Source organism: Xenopus laevis, chromosome 6S (assembly GCF_017654675.1).
Source record: "Xenopus laevis strain J_2021 chromosome 6S, Xenopus_laevis_v10.1, whole genome shotgun sequence".
NCBI classification, from domain to species: domain Eukaryota; kingdom Metazoa; phylum Chordata; class Amphibia; order Anura; family Pipidae; genus Xenopus; species Xenopus laevis.
Genome location: NC_054382.1, coordinates 100236103 through 100252052, shown reverse-complemented (window position 1 = coordinate 100252052; position 15950 = coordinate 100236103). Strand labels below are relative to the sequence as shown.

Here is a 15950-nt window from a genome sequence, read left to right as displayed (position 1 = left end):
CCCACATACAGTAACACAAAGAAAAAGGGTTTTCAAGGTTTCTATTCTGTTGTTTACATTTGGCTGTAATACTGCTGTAATTATATTCCAATAGACACAATACTTTGTTGAAAAATTAAAAAGTGTCTTAACTAAATTAAAAAAAATATTCTGTCCTTCTGGGGCTAATTCACACAATTTCCCCCAACTAAATTGAGGGTATGTGTAGCGCATGGTACCCATTCTGCTCTTTGATACGTGCCAGAAGACCTTTATAAGCACCTGACATATTGGCTGTGTTATCATAACACTGTCCATGGCAATTTCTAATATCAATTCTCATTTTATCTGGTGTAGTAATTACTAAAGGGAAAAGTGACTCAATATTTCACTGTGTCCCCTAAAAGGAAGTCCCCGCTCCACCAAAAATGAAAACCTTTGTCCAATATTCATATTCATTGTCAAATTGTCTTTTAAGTTCTGAATCTATTTGACTACCAGTGGCCCACTTGGCAGAACACACAACATAGGAAAGTAAGGACTTTCCGTGGTTCTCTGACCCTTTGTATTCAGCCAAGCGAGCAGATGCATTTTTCCAATCACAACAGCCATTTGTGAAATCTGAATGGTTGTCACTGTTCCTAAGTGAAACTGAAGACCTTACCTGTTGAAGGGGAATATAAGTCTTTATGTTGCTGCAAAATCCACATTTTTGTTTTGACATGACTGGGCCCATTTTAGCTCAGTATGCTCTCAATTGTTCGTCCACTTCACTCCAGCTTTCAGGGTCTAAACTATAGGAATGTGATCCTGTTGCTTCGACCACCACAACAGTTACTTCCCCATCTGGGCAGTTCCTAAGCAGGTCTTTCAGCCTGTGAGCTTTTCATTTTTGCACCCCACTATGGCATTTTTTTCAGACATTTCTGACTGTGTAACAGAAGCTACTACACATACCAGAAAACACATCAGGGTACATACAGCATTGGCCTACCCGTTCAATTTTAAGCAGTCTATCAGTGGCACAAAGATCCAGCCTAGGGGTAAAGAGCATAACACTTGCACCACTGTGAAGATGATTTGACAGGTTTCAAAATCAGCCTTTAGGACTACCGTCTACTTGCCTTGATCACCCCAAGTAGAAATGTTCATGGAACTCTGCTGGCAGAATCTGCGCCGAGGGGTAAGTATGAAGTATGGGGTTAGCTTGGGGGGAGGAGGGAGGTCTACCTGGGATGGGGGTATGGGTTTTTTTCCCATAGGGTTGAATTCTCCTTTATATATATGTTAATTACACTTTTTTTACCATTTGTAACCATTTGACGCTCATGCCACATTTGTTTTAGGGCAAGCTAATTTTTAGAACAATAAAGGATCTCTTTTGTCTTTATTTTGCTTCCTTGGACTTTTTTAATAATAAGTGGCAATTTCACCATCACTAATAAAGACATACATATGACCTGTATGTACCCGTCATATTCTTTAGGAAGAAAGTAACGCTAGAGCAAATTCGCTCCCTCTGATACATTTTTTGCTTGCAAAAATACGCCAGTGTTCATTTGCTGAGATGAATATGCCTAGTCATAGAAAATTAATGTCTGACCTAGTTGAAAATTTTCTTTCCAAAAGTGAAAATTCTGACCTCAGTAAATTTGCCACAATGTATATAGCAAATGTTCACAATACACTGTAATTCAAATTTAAAAATTCAAAAATATACCCAACTTCACAGCAATGTAGGAATGAGTAGGAAGAACTATTTGGATTACTTATTTTATATTTATATTACTTAAAATATATTATATACTTTTGCCAAAAAAATACACAATAGAGGTAGAAACCATGCCTTTTATTTTTATAAACAACAGAAGCATAGACTCCTTTAGCAAGTTTGTCAGCCTGCTTGTATCTATACAAATACAAGATGTATGATGACTACATTAGCATAGCATATACAGGTATCTGGACTGTCCACCACTGTTTACTATACATGAAAACTCTAAATAGATTGTGCAAGTGAATGAGGTGTTGAATACTTCTCTGGAATACTGTAGTCAACTATCTGGTCACCCTTTAATAAAATATTCCTCTCAGATACCATATAGACAAAGCTGTAGATTTCTTGAATAAAGAAGAAAACACTCACTGGTCTGGAAGCCAATGGTCTTGGATGGATTCCAGAGTTGGCTCCAGCTTGGCTTTTCTAAGGACTCAATCCTAAGGTCAACAAATCATGTATAACAAGGACACTTCTAGAAAATATTAATATTTAAATTCCAGCAGATTTCAATTAGTGGGGTCAAGCAACTTGCTTTTATTATGTTTCAGGGGTTTCATAACCCTACCCAAGCCCGTAGTGAAACTACTCTTCCCTTGTAATGGTTTTTGTCTTCTCTGTGTACAAAGTTTAAAACTGAAATAGTAATATGAAGCACACTCTTCAACCAAAGTAAGGGTCCAATTGCCAGGTGAATCTAGTGGTCAACAAAACTGTCCATTGTTGGATCTTTTTGGACCCTGTCTCTGAAATTAGAAAAGGAAGGTATTCTGTTAATTTTTGTTCCCACACAAGAATGTAAGTATGCAGAGAAAACGGTGTGAGAATAATGGGAGTGTTCCACCCTACCCATGGGTCCCGTTAGTTAAATTAAAGGGAGAAGATTTGAGAGTTCAAACTTTGAGAACGGGACTAAACTTTGGCCCTGGACTAATGCCCTTTCAATCAACTTTTAGAAAAAAATGGTCATCACCATGCAGAGACAACATAGATCTTTCACTCCCTGAAGTCAAGAGCATATTTTTTTTATCCTACAGTCAGATTAGAAGTTATGATTCTGTGAGGCTTATTTTGCTTTTTCGCAATTCATAAACAATGGTACCATGTATGTATATATTTTCTGTCGGCTTTTGATTTTGTAAAATGCCAGGGGGACAGTATACAACTACTGCCCTCTATTTGAATATGCAGGCATGTCTAATAATAACAGCATTATAATGATGATATATTAATATTGTTATTATTAATAAGTATTAATAAAGCCCTAAAAATTGTGCAGCAGTGTACACTTGAAGGGTTTATGCATCAAACATACAAGGGTCATTTGCGACAAAGCTTAACACTATGTGCAAAGTACACACTGCACAATTATGCATAGCTCATTAATCTCCGTGCAAGTTCAGAGTCCTGCTGGCACACAGCCATCCCCCTCTTTCCCTCAACTCTTCTCCTAATTTGCACTCCTTTCATACACTATCCTGGCACCAGACTGTCAAAAACTGTCCAAAGATTACTCCAAAGCATTTTTTGTACAGCTGCAGGTAGAACAATGAATACAAACATTTTATGGTTCCTTGCATTTTGTTTCTTGACCCATACACATCAAACAGGTTCAAACATAAAGGAATCGGGTTAATTTGGCTCCAATTCTGTGCCCATCTAAGTGCCCAACACTGCATCTAGCAATCATAGATGAGCCCTTTTTTCAGGGGACACATATAATTTTGCAGCATCAGCTCAAAAGTTGATTAAACACCACTTATTTTCCATGTGTTAATCATCATGTTTGAAAGATTTCAAATCATTATTATTGTTATGGCGACACAACCCAAATAGTTTGGGAAAAACTTTTTGGGGTCCTGAGCCAAGAATTAATGCCTTATACCACATGCTATTCTTTCTTCCTGTATATGTAGTGCTGTGGTCATGTACACCCAGTGGCCCCACATTACTTGATCATGGATTTAAGCAAGAGTAATAGATTCATATAATAGATTCATATATTGAATCCATTTGTCTTGTCTTATTCACTTACTTACAGAATCTTCAGAACAGATCTTAATTTGACTTAGGCCAATATTAAAGCGTAAGTAAAGTCTAAAATAGAATAAGGCTAGAAATGCTGTATTTTGTAAACTAAACATAAACATAAACTTACTGCACCACAGGCCTAATCAAACAAATGATTTATGCTTTCAAAGTTGGCCACAGGGGATCACCATTTTGTAACTTTGTTAAACATCTTTGCAAGACCAAAACTGTGCACATGCTCAGTGTGGTCTGGGCTGCTTAGGGATCGCCATAAATTTATCAAAACAACACAAGTCAAATAATATCTGCCTGAAGCTGATACAGCAAGACTGATTAATAATCAGAATAGGCAGACTGCACTGGGTCCTGTGTTGTCATGTAATCTAATGTGGATTTTATAGTTTTTGTATTGTATAACACAAACTTTCTCCAACTCTGCAGAACCAGTGGCTGCAGCAAAATAATCCTCCAAATAGAATCCCAGTTTATCTGTTAAAATCTGGCTTCATGATCTTTGTCCCTGCAGCTGGAGTTGGAAACAGTAAAGGGGATGTAAAGGCAAAAATAAAATCCAATAGAAATCTCTACACAGTCGCCGACTGCTCTAAAGGGAAACAATCAAAGCTGCTTGAGTTCTGCATGGCTGGGAAGTATGGCGGTGGCTCCCCGTGATGTTCATATGTATGATTGTTTCCCCGCAGAGCAGTTAGGGGCTGTCTGACAATTCCTATCCACAGCAGTAAATGAAGAGAGAATTTAACTGCATACAGTCAGGTTTCTTATATAAATGGTACACATTTGTTAATTAAAGTATATTGGTTTCTTTTTCATTAAAGAAAGTAAAAATGGGATTTTATTTTTTTGCCTTTACATGCCCTTTAAGTACACAGCTATAGAAAGGATACAGCCAATCGGCAATGACAGAAGGATTGGGTCCCTAACATTAGCATAACATGCACAAGAATGTCAAGTTGCAGTTTTTGTTGTCCAGCAGATGGCGGCAAACACTTACTCATCAACTTTATCCTGAACCATTTCACTTGGATCCATTAACTGTTCATGTGTGTGTGTAGTGATGTGAGTACTGATCAGTATACAGTAACTGTGGATCGGGAAATGAAACCACAAATGTGTTTCTTGCAATTAAAAGACTAGGATAGGTAAGAGGAAAAAAATAATGATTTAACATGTTTTCTTTCATTTTTGCAAATGTGGGCCCTGTTTGATCATCAATAAAAAGGCATATACACGTACCTTTTGGGTAACTGATCAGTTTTTATTTTGAACCATAAAATTATCTGAAACAAACTGCATCTGAATAAAGCAAGGCACTCAAAAACATTTCATTTGGTATTCCAAAATCATCTTCATTGCAAGCCACATCCATGTTTTCTGTCATCTTGTTGCTCAACATTCAAACTAATATATATATATATATATATATATATATATATATATATATATATATATATATATATATATATATAGATATAGATATATAGATATATAGATATGTGTGTATTAAGATGCAACAATATACATATAACTTCTTGTTGTTCAACATTCGAAATAATATATGTCCTTATATATATATATATATATATATATATATATATATATGTGTGTGTGTGTGTGTGTGTGTATTAAGATGCAACAATATAATTAAAATTGTGCAGTATTTATAAAAGCCCTATTGCCCCATAGGCGAGTAAAGCTATATCTTTTGATAAAGCATCTTTATTTCCTTAAAATCAATCACAAGCAGAACCGGATAGGCATAAGAATTGCAGCCTATTCTGTTGCAAATGCATAAAATATAATTACAAGAAGGTGTCATATCTGCATACATGAAAAATCTTTATCTATTCTTCAGAGTCTCCTGTTTATACCAAGTATGTTTGTTCATGGGGGTATGTTAAAACCAGAAATGATTTTGTCAACCCAATGCTTAGAGAACAAGTCTGACTTGTAAACAGCAGTTGAGGAGTTAAAGGGGCCGGCAACTTTGCTGATCTAAACATGACCCCATAAAATAGGAGTGGGACAGTATATTCAACTTACTGTATATGTTTGGAAATTCTATTTTTATTATGATGATCTGCATTCTAACAATTTTCTAAAGCTTTTCCTAAAACTATCATCTAAAAAGGCATAGAGGAAAGGGTTTAGACAGCTGTTTGCATAACTCAAGCTTGTTATAAATAAGGATATTCCAAGCACTGCTGGAGTCTGTGGAATGTCCATAGTTAGGGCCACCACAGTGCTGAGATGATACGGAGTCCAGCAGAAGAGACACACTGCTAGGATGACCACAACCATGAAAGTCACTTTCTTCTTGGCTTTATCTAAGGCTTTCCCATTTGTGTTTAAACGCAATCTTCTTAATTTGTAAAGCATCATGGTATACAGAATGCAAATGGTGGACACAGGGATGGCAAAGCCCATGATCAGAGTGTAGATTCGGCTCATTTGCCACCACAGGCTTTCTGGATTAGGAAATACAAAAAGACACTGCAAGCGGCCATGCTCCTTGTGAATCTTGGCAAAGATAACAAAAGGCAATATTATGATAGTAACAAAAATCCATATGCAGAGACTTACAATTTTAGCAGCCCTGTAGGTGCGGTAAGATAACTTTTTAGACTCTACGGTTGCAACAACCACAAGATATCGGTCAATGCTCATGACTGTTAAAAAGTATAGGCTGGAAAATGTATTGTACTCATCAATAGAGATAATCAGCTTGCACATAAACTCACCAAAGGGCCACTGTAGTAATAAATAATCAACTATGTTTATGGGTAGTACCAGTGTGAAGAGTTCATCGGCGATGGCCAAGTTCAGGATGAAAATGTTGGTGACCGACTTCATTTTTGGTGCCTTGAGAATAACATAAATAACAGCCGTGTTTCCCGTCAGTCCGACAGCACAGATGATAGAATAGATGATAGGCAACGCCAGATAAAAGTTGGGAATGATCTGAGGCATCGATCCATTCAGCAACTCTGTCCTCCTCGACGAGTTGGAGAAGAAATTCAAAGATATGTTCTCCATCTTCCGAAGCATCAAAAGAGACAGACAAAAAGATACAGTAGGTAATTAGTAATTAGTTACAGGGCTTGGGCTTCAAGGAATTATGGAACAATGAACCTTATTCACATGAAAACAATTCTAACTTGTAAAGGGACAATTCATCACTTTCATATGAATGAATGCACACACACACATGCACACACAGATGACTGTCTTCACACATCTCAACTTGCTATTAGAATTTCTTGATTCTAAGTCCTTCTGTCTTATTTTACAATTGTTGTAAATCAAAGCTTGTTAAATTCAGATCTATAACTGTTCTTGAGTCACTTTAATCATCCAACGCACACACAAAAGACAACTATATTTACATATAGTTCATCATTTTGAGCAAATGCAATAATAAAAATGGACCATACCTTAATTCCTGCCTTTTGTGTGTCTAATTAGAATTTTTCTATTATGAGAGCTGTCTTGTGGCTGCATTAGGAAGTGATGCAGTGGAGCTCAGGTCTGAGAGATGTTGGAAGCTGAGGATCTGATCTGCTGCTCTGCTTTCTGATTCCTTTCCGTAGCAATTCCGTACAGGAGAAATGCTCCCCCCACCACCTCCCTCACTTGCCAATCTTTATCCACTTGCAGAATAAAATGTCCTTATTCCATTTTAGGAGAAATACTCGTGAAACTCTTCAGTTCCGGACAATTTTCTGTCATTGGAGTTACATTTCTGATTAAATGTAGAAAATATCCTGAACACTGATCACCAGAATGTTAGAAAATGTCTCCATTTATTTTAATATAAAAATATTGTACATAAAAATACAATGTAAACATTCAAATTACTTGGAAGCTATTTGTACACTCAGAGAAAGCAGTATATGTAATGAATAAAACATTGACGATTTAGAAGCATTGGTTTCTTGTTTGTTAAAAATATGTTTTAACGTAATTGTTATTTGTAAATATTATGTTTGCTACTAAGCATAGATCTGTATGCAGATCCGTTCATGAAAATTAAAAAGATGAAAGGAAATCACCAATTCATGATTAAATGGATGTGGATGGAGCAGCAGATAATATATACTGTACATCTGTATTGATCAAAGAAAAAAAATGAATTGCTATTTTCTTGCTGGTTTGGCAATGTTAGCAGAATTCCAAGAATTGGCTATAAAAAAGCATCACAAACAGAGTATTCCTGCATAAAATTCTACTTTAGGTTGTAGTGCAGCTACACTGGTTGCTGCATTTGTTAATGACTATTTTGTAATTTTGTTGTTTTCTGTTTTTTTGTTGTTGCAATTTTATGGGGCAGATTTATCAAGGGTCAAATTTCGAGGTGATGGGAGTTTTTTTAATCTCCCATCACCTCGAAATTCAAATAAAAAAAGACCAACCAAAATTTATTAAAAAAATCTAATTTTTTAACTTCATGGAAATAAGCTGTATTCGATTGATCGAATTCGAATCGAAGAATTTTCCAAAAAAAACTTAGATTTTTCAAAGTACAACAAATGACTCCAAATGGGTTCTAGGAGCTCCCCCATAGGCTAAAACAGCCATTCGGCAGGTTTTAGATGGCGAATAGTCGAAGTCGGATTCTTAAAGAGACAGTACATCGATATTCAAATTTTAGAATTTTTTTAAAATTTGAATTGAATTTGGACTATTCCCTAATCAAAGTACACTAAAATTAGCTTGAAATTTAATTTAAAATTTTGAATTTTGATGAATCTGCCCTTAAATGTTACACTTTGTTGTTCCTCCATGCAATATTATGCCTTGTTGTGGGGCCCCTGCTGTAAACTGAGCCCAGAGCTATGAGTGGACAGGGGGAGACTCAGGCAGGAACAGGGTCAGACTGGGCCGGCAGGACAGTGGGAAAAAACCTGGTGGGTCCATGGCCCTCATGGGCCCCCACAGGCCCAGACCTGCTCCACCGGCTGCCCCATAAAAAGCAGAACCTGCGATGCAGCGCTCACGCGGTAGCCCGGCGCGGCATGTCCGTGCGTGCGCATGCTGGACCTGTGAATTGGAGGTCGGCATTGGGTCCCTGAGGACTGTCAGGAAGGTCCTTTGTTTACAGCCCCGGTAGGCCCCCAAGGCTCCATTCTGACCCTGGGCAGGAAGTTATGTCACACCAAGCAGAGTTGTTTACTCAGGAATGGTAAAGCATTCTACAGAATAAATATAGTGTCCTAGCTTGCACTATTGTGGCTAATATATTGGCAATAAAGACCTATCCTTTAACTAGTGCTAGCAACTTAAACATCATGTTATCATGACTGCAAACAAGCAGGGTTCTTACCATAATAAAAGCCAAGAGTCACCAACCAGGGTCACAGAATACAATTGAATGGCAACTGCCTACAAGAGCTTACCTTTCTTTTGAAATCTTTCTAGAATTGAGGTGGTGTATTTGGCACCCAAAACACACCAGTCACTGCTTCGTGTTGCAAAATCTTCCACTAATGACTTCTAAAAAGATCAAAATTGGCTGTCTGCAAGTTTGGATTTGGGGAAACTAAAAGGAAAATGGGCAGCACTATGTGAGCACCAGGGTTGCTTCACCAATGAGGCGATTTGAGGCTGTCGCCTCAGGCGGCAGCGCCCCACTAGGTGCCAGGGGCGGCAAAAATGCTGCTCCTGGTACTTTAAGAGCGAATTCCCAGGGGAGGGGGGGCAGCAGCAACTACTGCACACGCATGCACATAATGAGGGACAAGTTGACCAATCCTTTGTCACATGCATGAGTGAGCTGGGGCACTTGCTCATTGTACACAATAGTATGCCCCAACATAGAGGGAGCTCCCAGTGTAGCCAGCATAGCGCTCAAAAGGATGTTTTTGAGGCAAAATATATGTGAATACCTTTTCAGAGGGTTTTCTTGTGCATGTCTTCTATAAGCAGATGTTTGTCAGCTTCTATTAGCCATTCTTACCCAAACTTTGATTGTTTTGCTCTGTACTTTTAGTCCTACCCATCAGAAGCCATGTTGCAAGTTTATGCCACAGTGCTTTCAGACAAGTTTGCTAGGTCCTGTGGGCCCTGTGAACAAATAGTAAATTTAATTGTAAACCTATTAAATGTTAATTAAAAGGAATTATAAGGAAAATAAATTGAATTACATTTTTAGGGCTTGTGCAAGTACAAGAGAAGATAAGAAATATTAATTAACTAAAGCATTACAATTGACATAATTTCTAATCCTATAAAGTGACATGTTATTCTGAGCAGTACTAATACTATCTCAGCCCCAGAAAATCCATTCAGAAGCCAATGCATGGATGGATCAAATTAAAGTTGTCACACAACTGCTCTAAATCTAGCGAGCAGTATACAGTATATTCATTTTTGGGAGTTTAGATTCCCTTTAAGGGTTTGCTGTTACAAAAACAACAGCAAGTTGTGGAGATAAAACCATTTAATACAAATAAAACAGATTCCAAAATAAACTTTGGGTTTTATAAGGCTTATCCTACCCTAAGTTTATAATGGGCAGACCCAACATGCATATATCCCTTTAAAATTACAGTTATGTAAAGTAGTTGTACAGTTAATGTGGTTTCAATATAAACAACTGTCCATCAAGTTCAAGCCTTCAGAGTAATGTCCCAGCACCACTGACCTATATAAGGGGTCAACAGAAAAAACACTCTTGCTGACTGTGCCACCACTAGTTGTCTATTTGTCTCCTTGCAAGCATGAAGCATCCCTCCTCAAGAGAAAACAAATACAAATTATAATTGAGTTTTCTCTTATCTTGATTGTTCCATACTTTCCACCTCCAGAGCATGCTCAAGATGAGGTTTTCCCATGGATCTAAAAAAAGACAAAATTATGTTTGCAGCCCTCGAGTCAATGCCCTTTTTTATACAAGAGAGTGTATTATTCACTTTAGCAGGTACTGACACTGTCTAGACTTGAAAAGTCTGTTAACCTTTCAAAGAGGTACAATCCATAATTGCTATGGATACTGCATCCCAATGAAAAATCAGTCCGGTGCTCTAGGAACCCAAACCTGTCCAGCACTCAGAGCACATAGAGTATATAAAGAACCCTAAGATTCTGCTGCCTATAATGATGACTCTTTTTCCTTATTAAACATCCATCCTACAGCTAGCATGACTATCCTATATAATAAAGTTGAAGTGTCTATGCGTCCAGTCCCTGTGTCCGTGGGATTGCGCTACTGCGCATGTGCCCCACGGACCATCTCTGGCGAATTTTTTTTAGACTAGAACAATTCTGTTTTTATAAATGTTTGACTACATATGTTCTAGCGCCCGTTAATTTAACAGGCTTAATGTCTAGTTTTTTATATAAACCACTCCAGAATAAACATTGCCTGATATGCATATTAAATGAGAACCAAACCATTCAGCAATTCCCATCAAATGACTCTGGCCATCCAAAGTGAATTACATCTCATTAGATCATACACGTTTACCTGTTTTCTTAAATCAAAAGGAATCCTTTTTAGAATATCAGAAGACAAAGTCATCAATTTAGTTTAGAAGAAGAAAGATCCATGTCAAGGTGCTAAAAAAATTAAAAAAAAAAAAATCTCTACCATTGTTTTGTTTTGTTTTGTAAAAAATAGTCTTACTCATGCCTTAGCAGCACTGCATGTTCTAAATGGGCACATTTTGGGAAATATTCTCAAAGGTGGTAGACAGGGTGGAGATGATTGGGGAGATTTAGAGTGCACCCAAAGACTGGGCCGATGCCATACCACAAACAATAAACACGTCTTTGTATATCGAATTTGTTGTATTAGCTGACAGGCTGCATTTTAGGGACTGAGCTCATAAGATACAAAATACCTCTCTTACTTCTATTTGCTCAAAGGGGTAAAATGATTAGAATAATGTGTTTGTCCTTAAATACAAGACCATTGTTGACAACATGCACATTATCTTTCTTCTTTTTGTTTTTTCCTCGCTTTCCTTTCTGTTACCCTATGTGACTTGGAATTGCTGCTCCTGTTGTTAATATAATGTTTAATCCAAATAAAAACTATTGATTAATTGATAATGGCATATGTAATGCAAAGTAATGTAACATTGTATTGTATTGTAAGTTTTCAACTGTTTCAATCTCCTGGCTCATTACCATGGTCCTCTAATATGCCCTTATTATAAATTCACATATATATATGGAGGAAAAACTCCAATTCTAATATATATGGATATTATATGTAACTGAGAAGTCTTTTCATCATACAAAGGCATTCTTTGACCTTAAACAAGCAAATTCATTTTCTGCATGAAAATTGCATAACTATACCAAATGATTCTTCTTGAGTCATCTCTGCTGCTATGCTATGTGGTATATATGAGAGAAAATTCGTCATATTCATTCTTGTGATAGTAGAGATGTTATCACCAAAGCAATACATCACTGGATGCAAAACACCTCCTCTTTCTCCAAAGACCTGAATAATACAAAACAATAGTTGCTAAATTTATATCTGTCTGTTTCTCTTTGACATTGCATTTTGCATGTAATTACAGAATGAGTTAGTAACAAGCACCCGTAAAAGCAAAGTCAGTTAAGCAGGACACATACTGTAATTGTCTTCTGCTCTATGAGTGACTTTTTGTATAGAATTGAACATTCGTACCTACAGTACAAAGAGCAAAAAGGGAAAATATCTTTCAATTTTAAAGAAACAAACCCATTTTCTCTTTGGTTGTACAGATATAGGATCCATTACCTGGAAACCCGTTATCCTGAAAGCTCCGAATTAAAGAAAGGCCATCTCCAATAGACTCCACTTTTTCCAAATGATTTCCTTTTTCTCTGTAATAATAAAACAGTACCTTGTACATGATCCAAACAGATATATTTAGTCCTTAATGGAAGCAGAACTGGCCTATAGGATTTATTTCATGTTTACGTGATTTTCTAGAAGACTTAAGTATGAAGATCCAAATTACCAAACCACAGCCCCCAAGTATTCTGGATAACAGGTCCCATACCTGTATCTTACTCCGACAAATAAGATATAAACATTTGTGAATTAAAACCAGCTATATTTCCTTTTTTGATTTGCATTATTTTCTTACGGCTGAGATGGGGTTAGTTTTTCCTCTTATAATTTAGTTTCATTATGTTCGGTTACCTCCTTCATTCATATCTCATCTTTGGATACTGTTCACATCTTGTTGAACCTTTTTCTCCCAAATATTTAAAACTGACGGGATATAGGTGTTGATTCAATTTTAGGTATAATGGGAGACATTTTCAAGAAAATATCTGCTCCAACAGGAGGACCCGCATGAAACGAACCGCAACTATTACTATGCAAGCCTCTCGTTCCAAGACAAGAATTTTTTGGGAGCAATGGTTGGCTAAATTTCAACCCAAACCAACCCACAGGTGTAAACAAGATTCTAGTCAACCTGCATATTGCTACTGCTAACGTAGAGCTATACTCCAGATTAATTACCTGCTGGAAGCCAGACAAACCTTGGAACTCTCCATAGTAGAAGTGAGGGATACAGATTATACTTGTCACATAAATGTATGCTGTCTCCACCAAAAGCGACCTATATTTTTATTGGGGAGCATAATATGAAATACAATACAATATTACTTACATGGAGTATAATTGCAGTGGTATAATAATGCCCTGGCTAAAAGACTAAAAGATCTTACTTTGTCATTGTGGTATTAATATGCACAAAATTGCTTCATTATTATCTAATGTTTTTGTTCACATATGAAGTCTAATTTGTTTTCATATAGATACTCAACTATAATATATAATTAACATAATTATTACCTAAGAGAAGGTATTTACAGAATGGCAACTTTTTGAGTAAGGATTACACAAACACACAGAAAAAAAAGCCTGAAATCTAAAGATGATCCTGTTCATGAGAATGTACATTTTAAAGGAAACAAATAAATCTCAAATTATCCTCACTTTGAGTCAAACATAATTTGTTACCAGCCCCCTGGTGATGGTGGGATAAATAACAACTTACAACTGTAGATCAATGTTAGCTATTACATTTCTCAGAAAAGGATGTAAGAACTTGCAGAATCTATAACTGACAATAAAAATCAACGCTTCAAAGTACCAAGTCTTTCGCTTTTATTTTTAAGGGAAAAAGTATACTTTTGTTCGAGAAGAATTTTAACAAACTAATCTTCATGTATTCAAACCCTTTTCTCATCTTTACCTAACTGATATACACACTTTACAATTTACAAACACACCAAGAAGGAACACTAATCAATATTATGTATGAAAGTTGACATCATTTATATGAAAGAAACAGCACCATCATCTTCAAACACCAAGGGGAGTCTAGGGGTGCTGCTGCCATGAGGCGAGTTGAGAAACTATGTGCTATTGGTCTTGGGAGCATTTATAAATTTTATATTTTTAAATGTTCCAATAAAGATGTTACTTTTTAATGGTTAACTTGGATCAGTGGTCTGGCAGAGTGCAAACTACAACTTTGGGGTATTGTGCTATGGGTCTTTTTATAACAAGCAAAATAGAAATGACTGTGGTCACAGTGGGTTCCTTACAAATAAAACAGTCCACCACTAATACAATTTTTCATTTGTTCCGATTTTGTGTTAGTCCAAGAATTCTGTGGCATTTTTTAGAAACACCACAATACTCATTTCACAGAAGAAGCTATTCGTGACACTAAACTTTATTGTGTCCTTTTGAATTTGAACTTTCTTACATATCCTCCCATTTACTACATAATTTGTGAGCGACTAATGCTTATGCTGCCCCCCTGTTGGCTAACAAAATGTAACAACTAACCCTGGTGGTCTAGCTGGCCGCGCCTCCGGCAGGGACCCTCTCCACGTGGTACCTCTGGGCTGTAATCGCTGGTTAGGTCTAACCTGTTAGTATACTGGGTGAGATTTCTGTCTTGTTTGATTCCAGTTTTGATCCTTGCCTGCCTGACTATTCTGAACTCTGCCAATGCTGACCCTTGAGTAACTAGATTGCACTGGGCCCCCCTGCAAAAAAATCTTCAGAAGGGCCCGGCACACTCCGATCCCCATCCTCCCACCCACTTCCCATCCCACCTCTGCCCTGCCCATGCCCCCCCCCGAACTCCACCACTCCCACCCAACTTGGGTCCCACTTCCTTGCAGCAGGTAAGAGAGCAGCTGAGGAGGAGGGGATTTTATTAGCTATAGAGGAAGCAGACCCCACAGTCTGGGCTCCCCTGTTCCCCAACATCCTTACGACTGCGGGGTCTGCTTCCTCTATAGTTATGCCACTGATTCCAGCCATAGCCAATCCGAGGATGATGAAGAAACAGAATCCCAGTACCTACACCCTGTAACTTTTCCCATAAATATACTGCAGTCTAATGCATTTCAATATGCGTTATTTACCAGTAGGTCTTTCCAGCTGACACAAGGTCACTCATTCCGTTTAGAAAAAAAGAGGTTCTGCATAAATATTCCGAAGGGGTTTTTTTTACAGTGAGAGCTGTGAATATGTGGGATTCTCTCCCTGAATCAGTTGTACAGGCTGATACATTAGATAGCTTTAAGAAGGGGTTGGATGGCTTTTTAACAAGTGAGGGAATACAGGATTATGGGAGATAGCTCATAGTACAAGTTGATCCAGGGACTAGTCTGATTGCTATTTTGGAGCCAGGAAAGAATTCCCCCCCCCCTCTGAGGGAAATTGGAGAGGCTTCAGATGGGTTGTTTTGCCTTCCTCTGGATCAACTAGCAGTTAGGGAGGTAAAAAAAAGTTAAAAGGTTGAACTTGATGGATGTGTGTCTTTTTTCAACCTTACTTATTATGTTACTATGTAATATATTGAATACTAATATACAAAAACTAAATTTAAATATATATATATATATATCTATACTGTATGTATAATAATATAGTCAAGATTTTGGAGGGTTTGGGGGTTAGAGAGACATACCTATGCATTTTAAGTGCCTCTAGTTACTATGAGTTATTATGAATATCTGTTACAGTATATGATTCCTATACATAATGTCTGAAAATTGTGTTTTTATTGTCAAAAGAAAGGCAGTGTCGAATAATGTCTCCCTAAAGAAATCAATGTTGTGTTGTGAAGTTCAAATCGAATCTTGCTGAAATGGCTACAATTTTTTTGCC

The 15950-nt window shown here is 37.2% G+C and overlaps 1 protein-coding gene across 1 annotated transcript; it reads right to left on the bottom strand.

Moving 5' to 3' along the window:
• Positions 1–5823: 5823 nt before the first annotated feature.
• On the bottom strand, positions 5824–7382 carry LOC108695308 (neuropeptides B/W receptor type 1). The gene is made up of 2 exons (XM_018223745.2): positions 7240–7382; positions 5824–6841 (listed from the first exon to the last, which is right to left on the bottom strand). Exon 2 carries the CDS (start codon positions 6839–6841, stop codon positions 5876–5878), a length of 966 nt encoding a protein of 321 aa, XP_018079234.2. The 5' UTR covers positions 7240–7382; the 3' UTR covers positions 5824–5875.
• Between the last annotated feature and the right edge of the window lie 8568 nt (positions 7383–15950).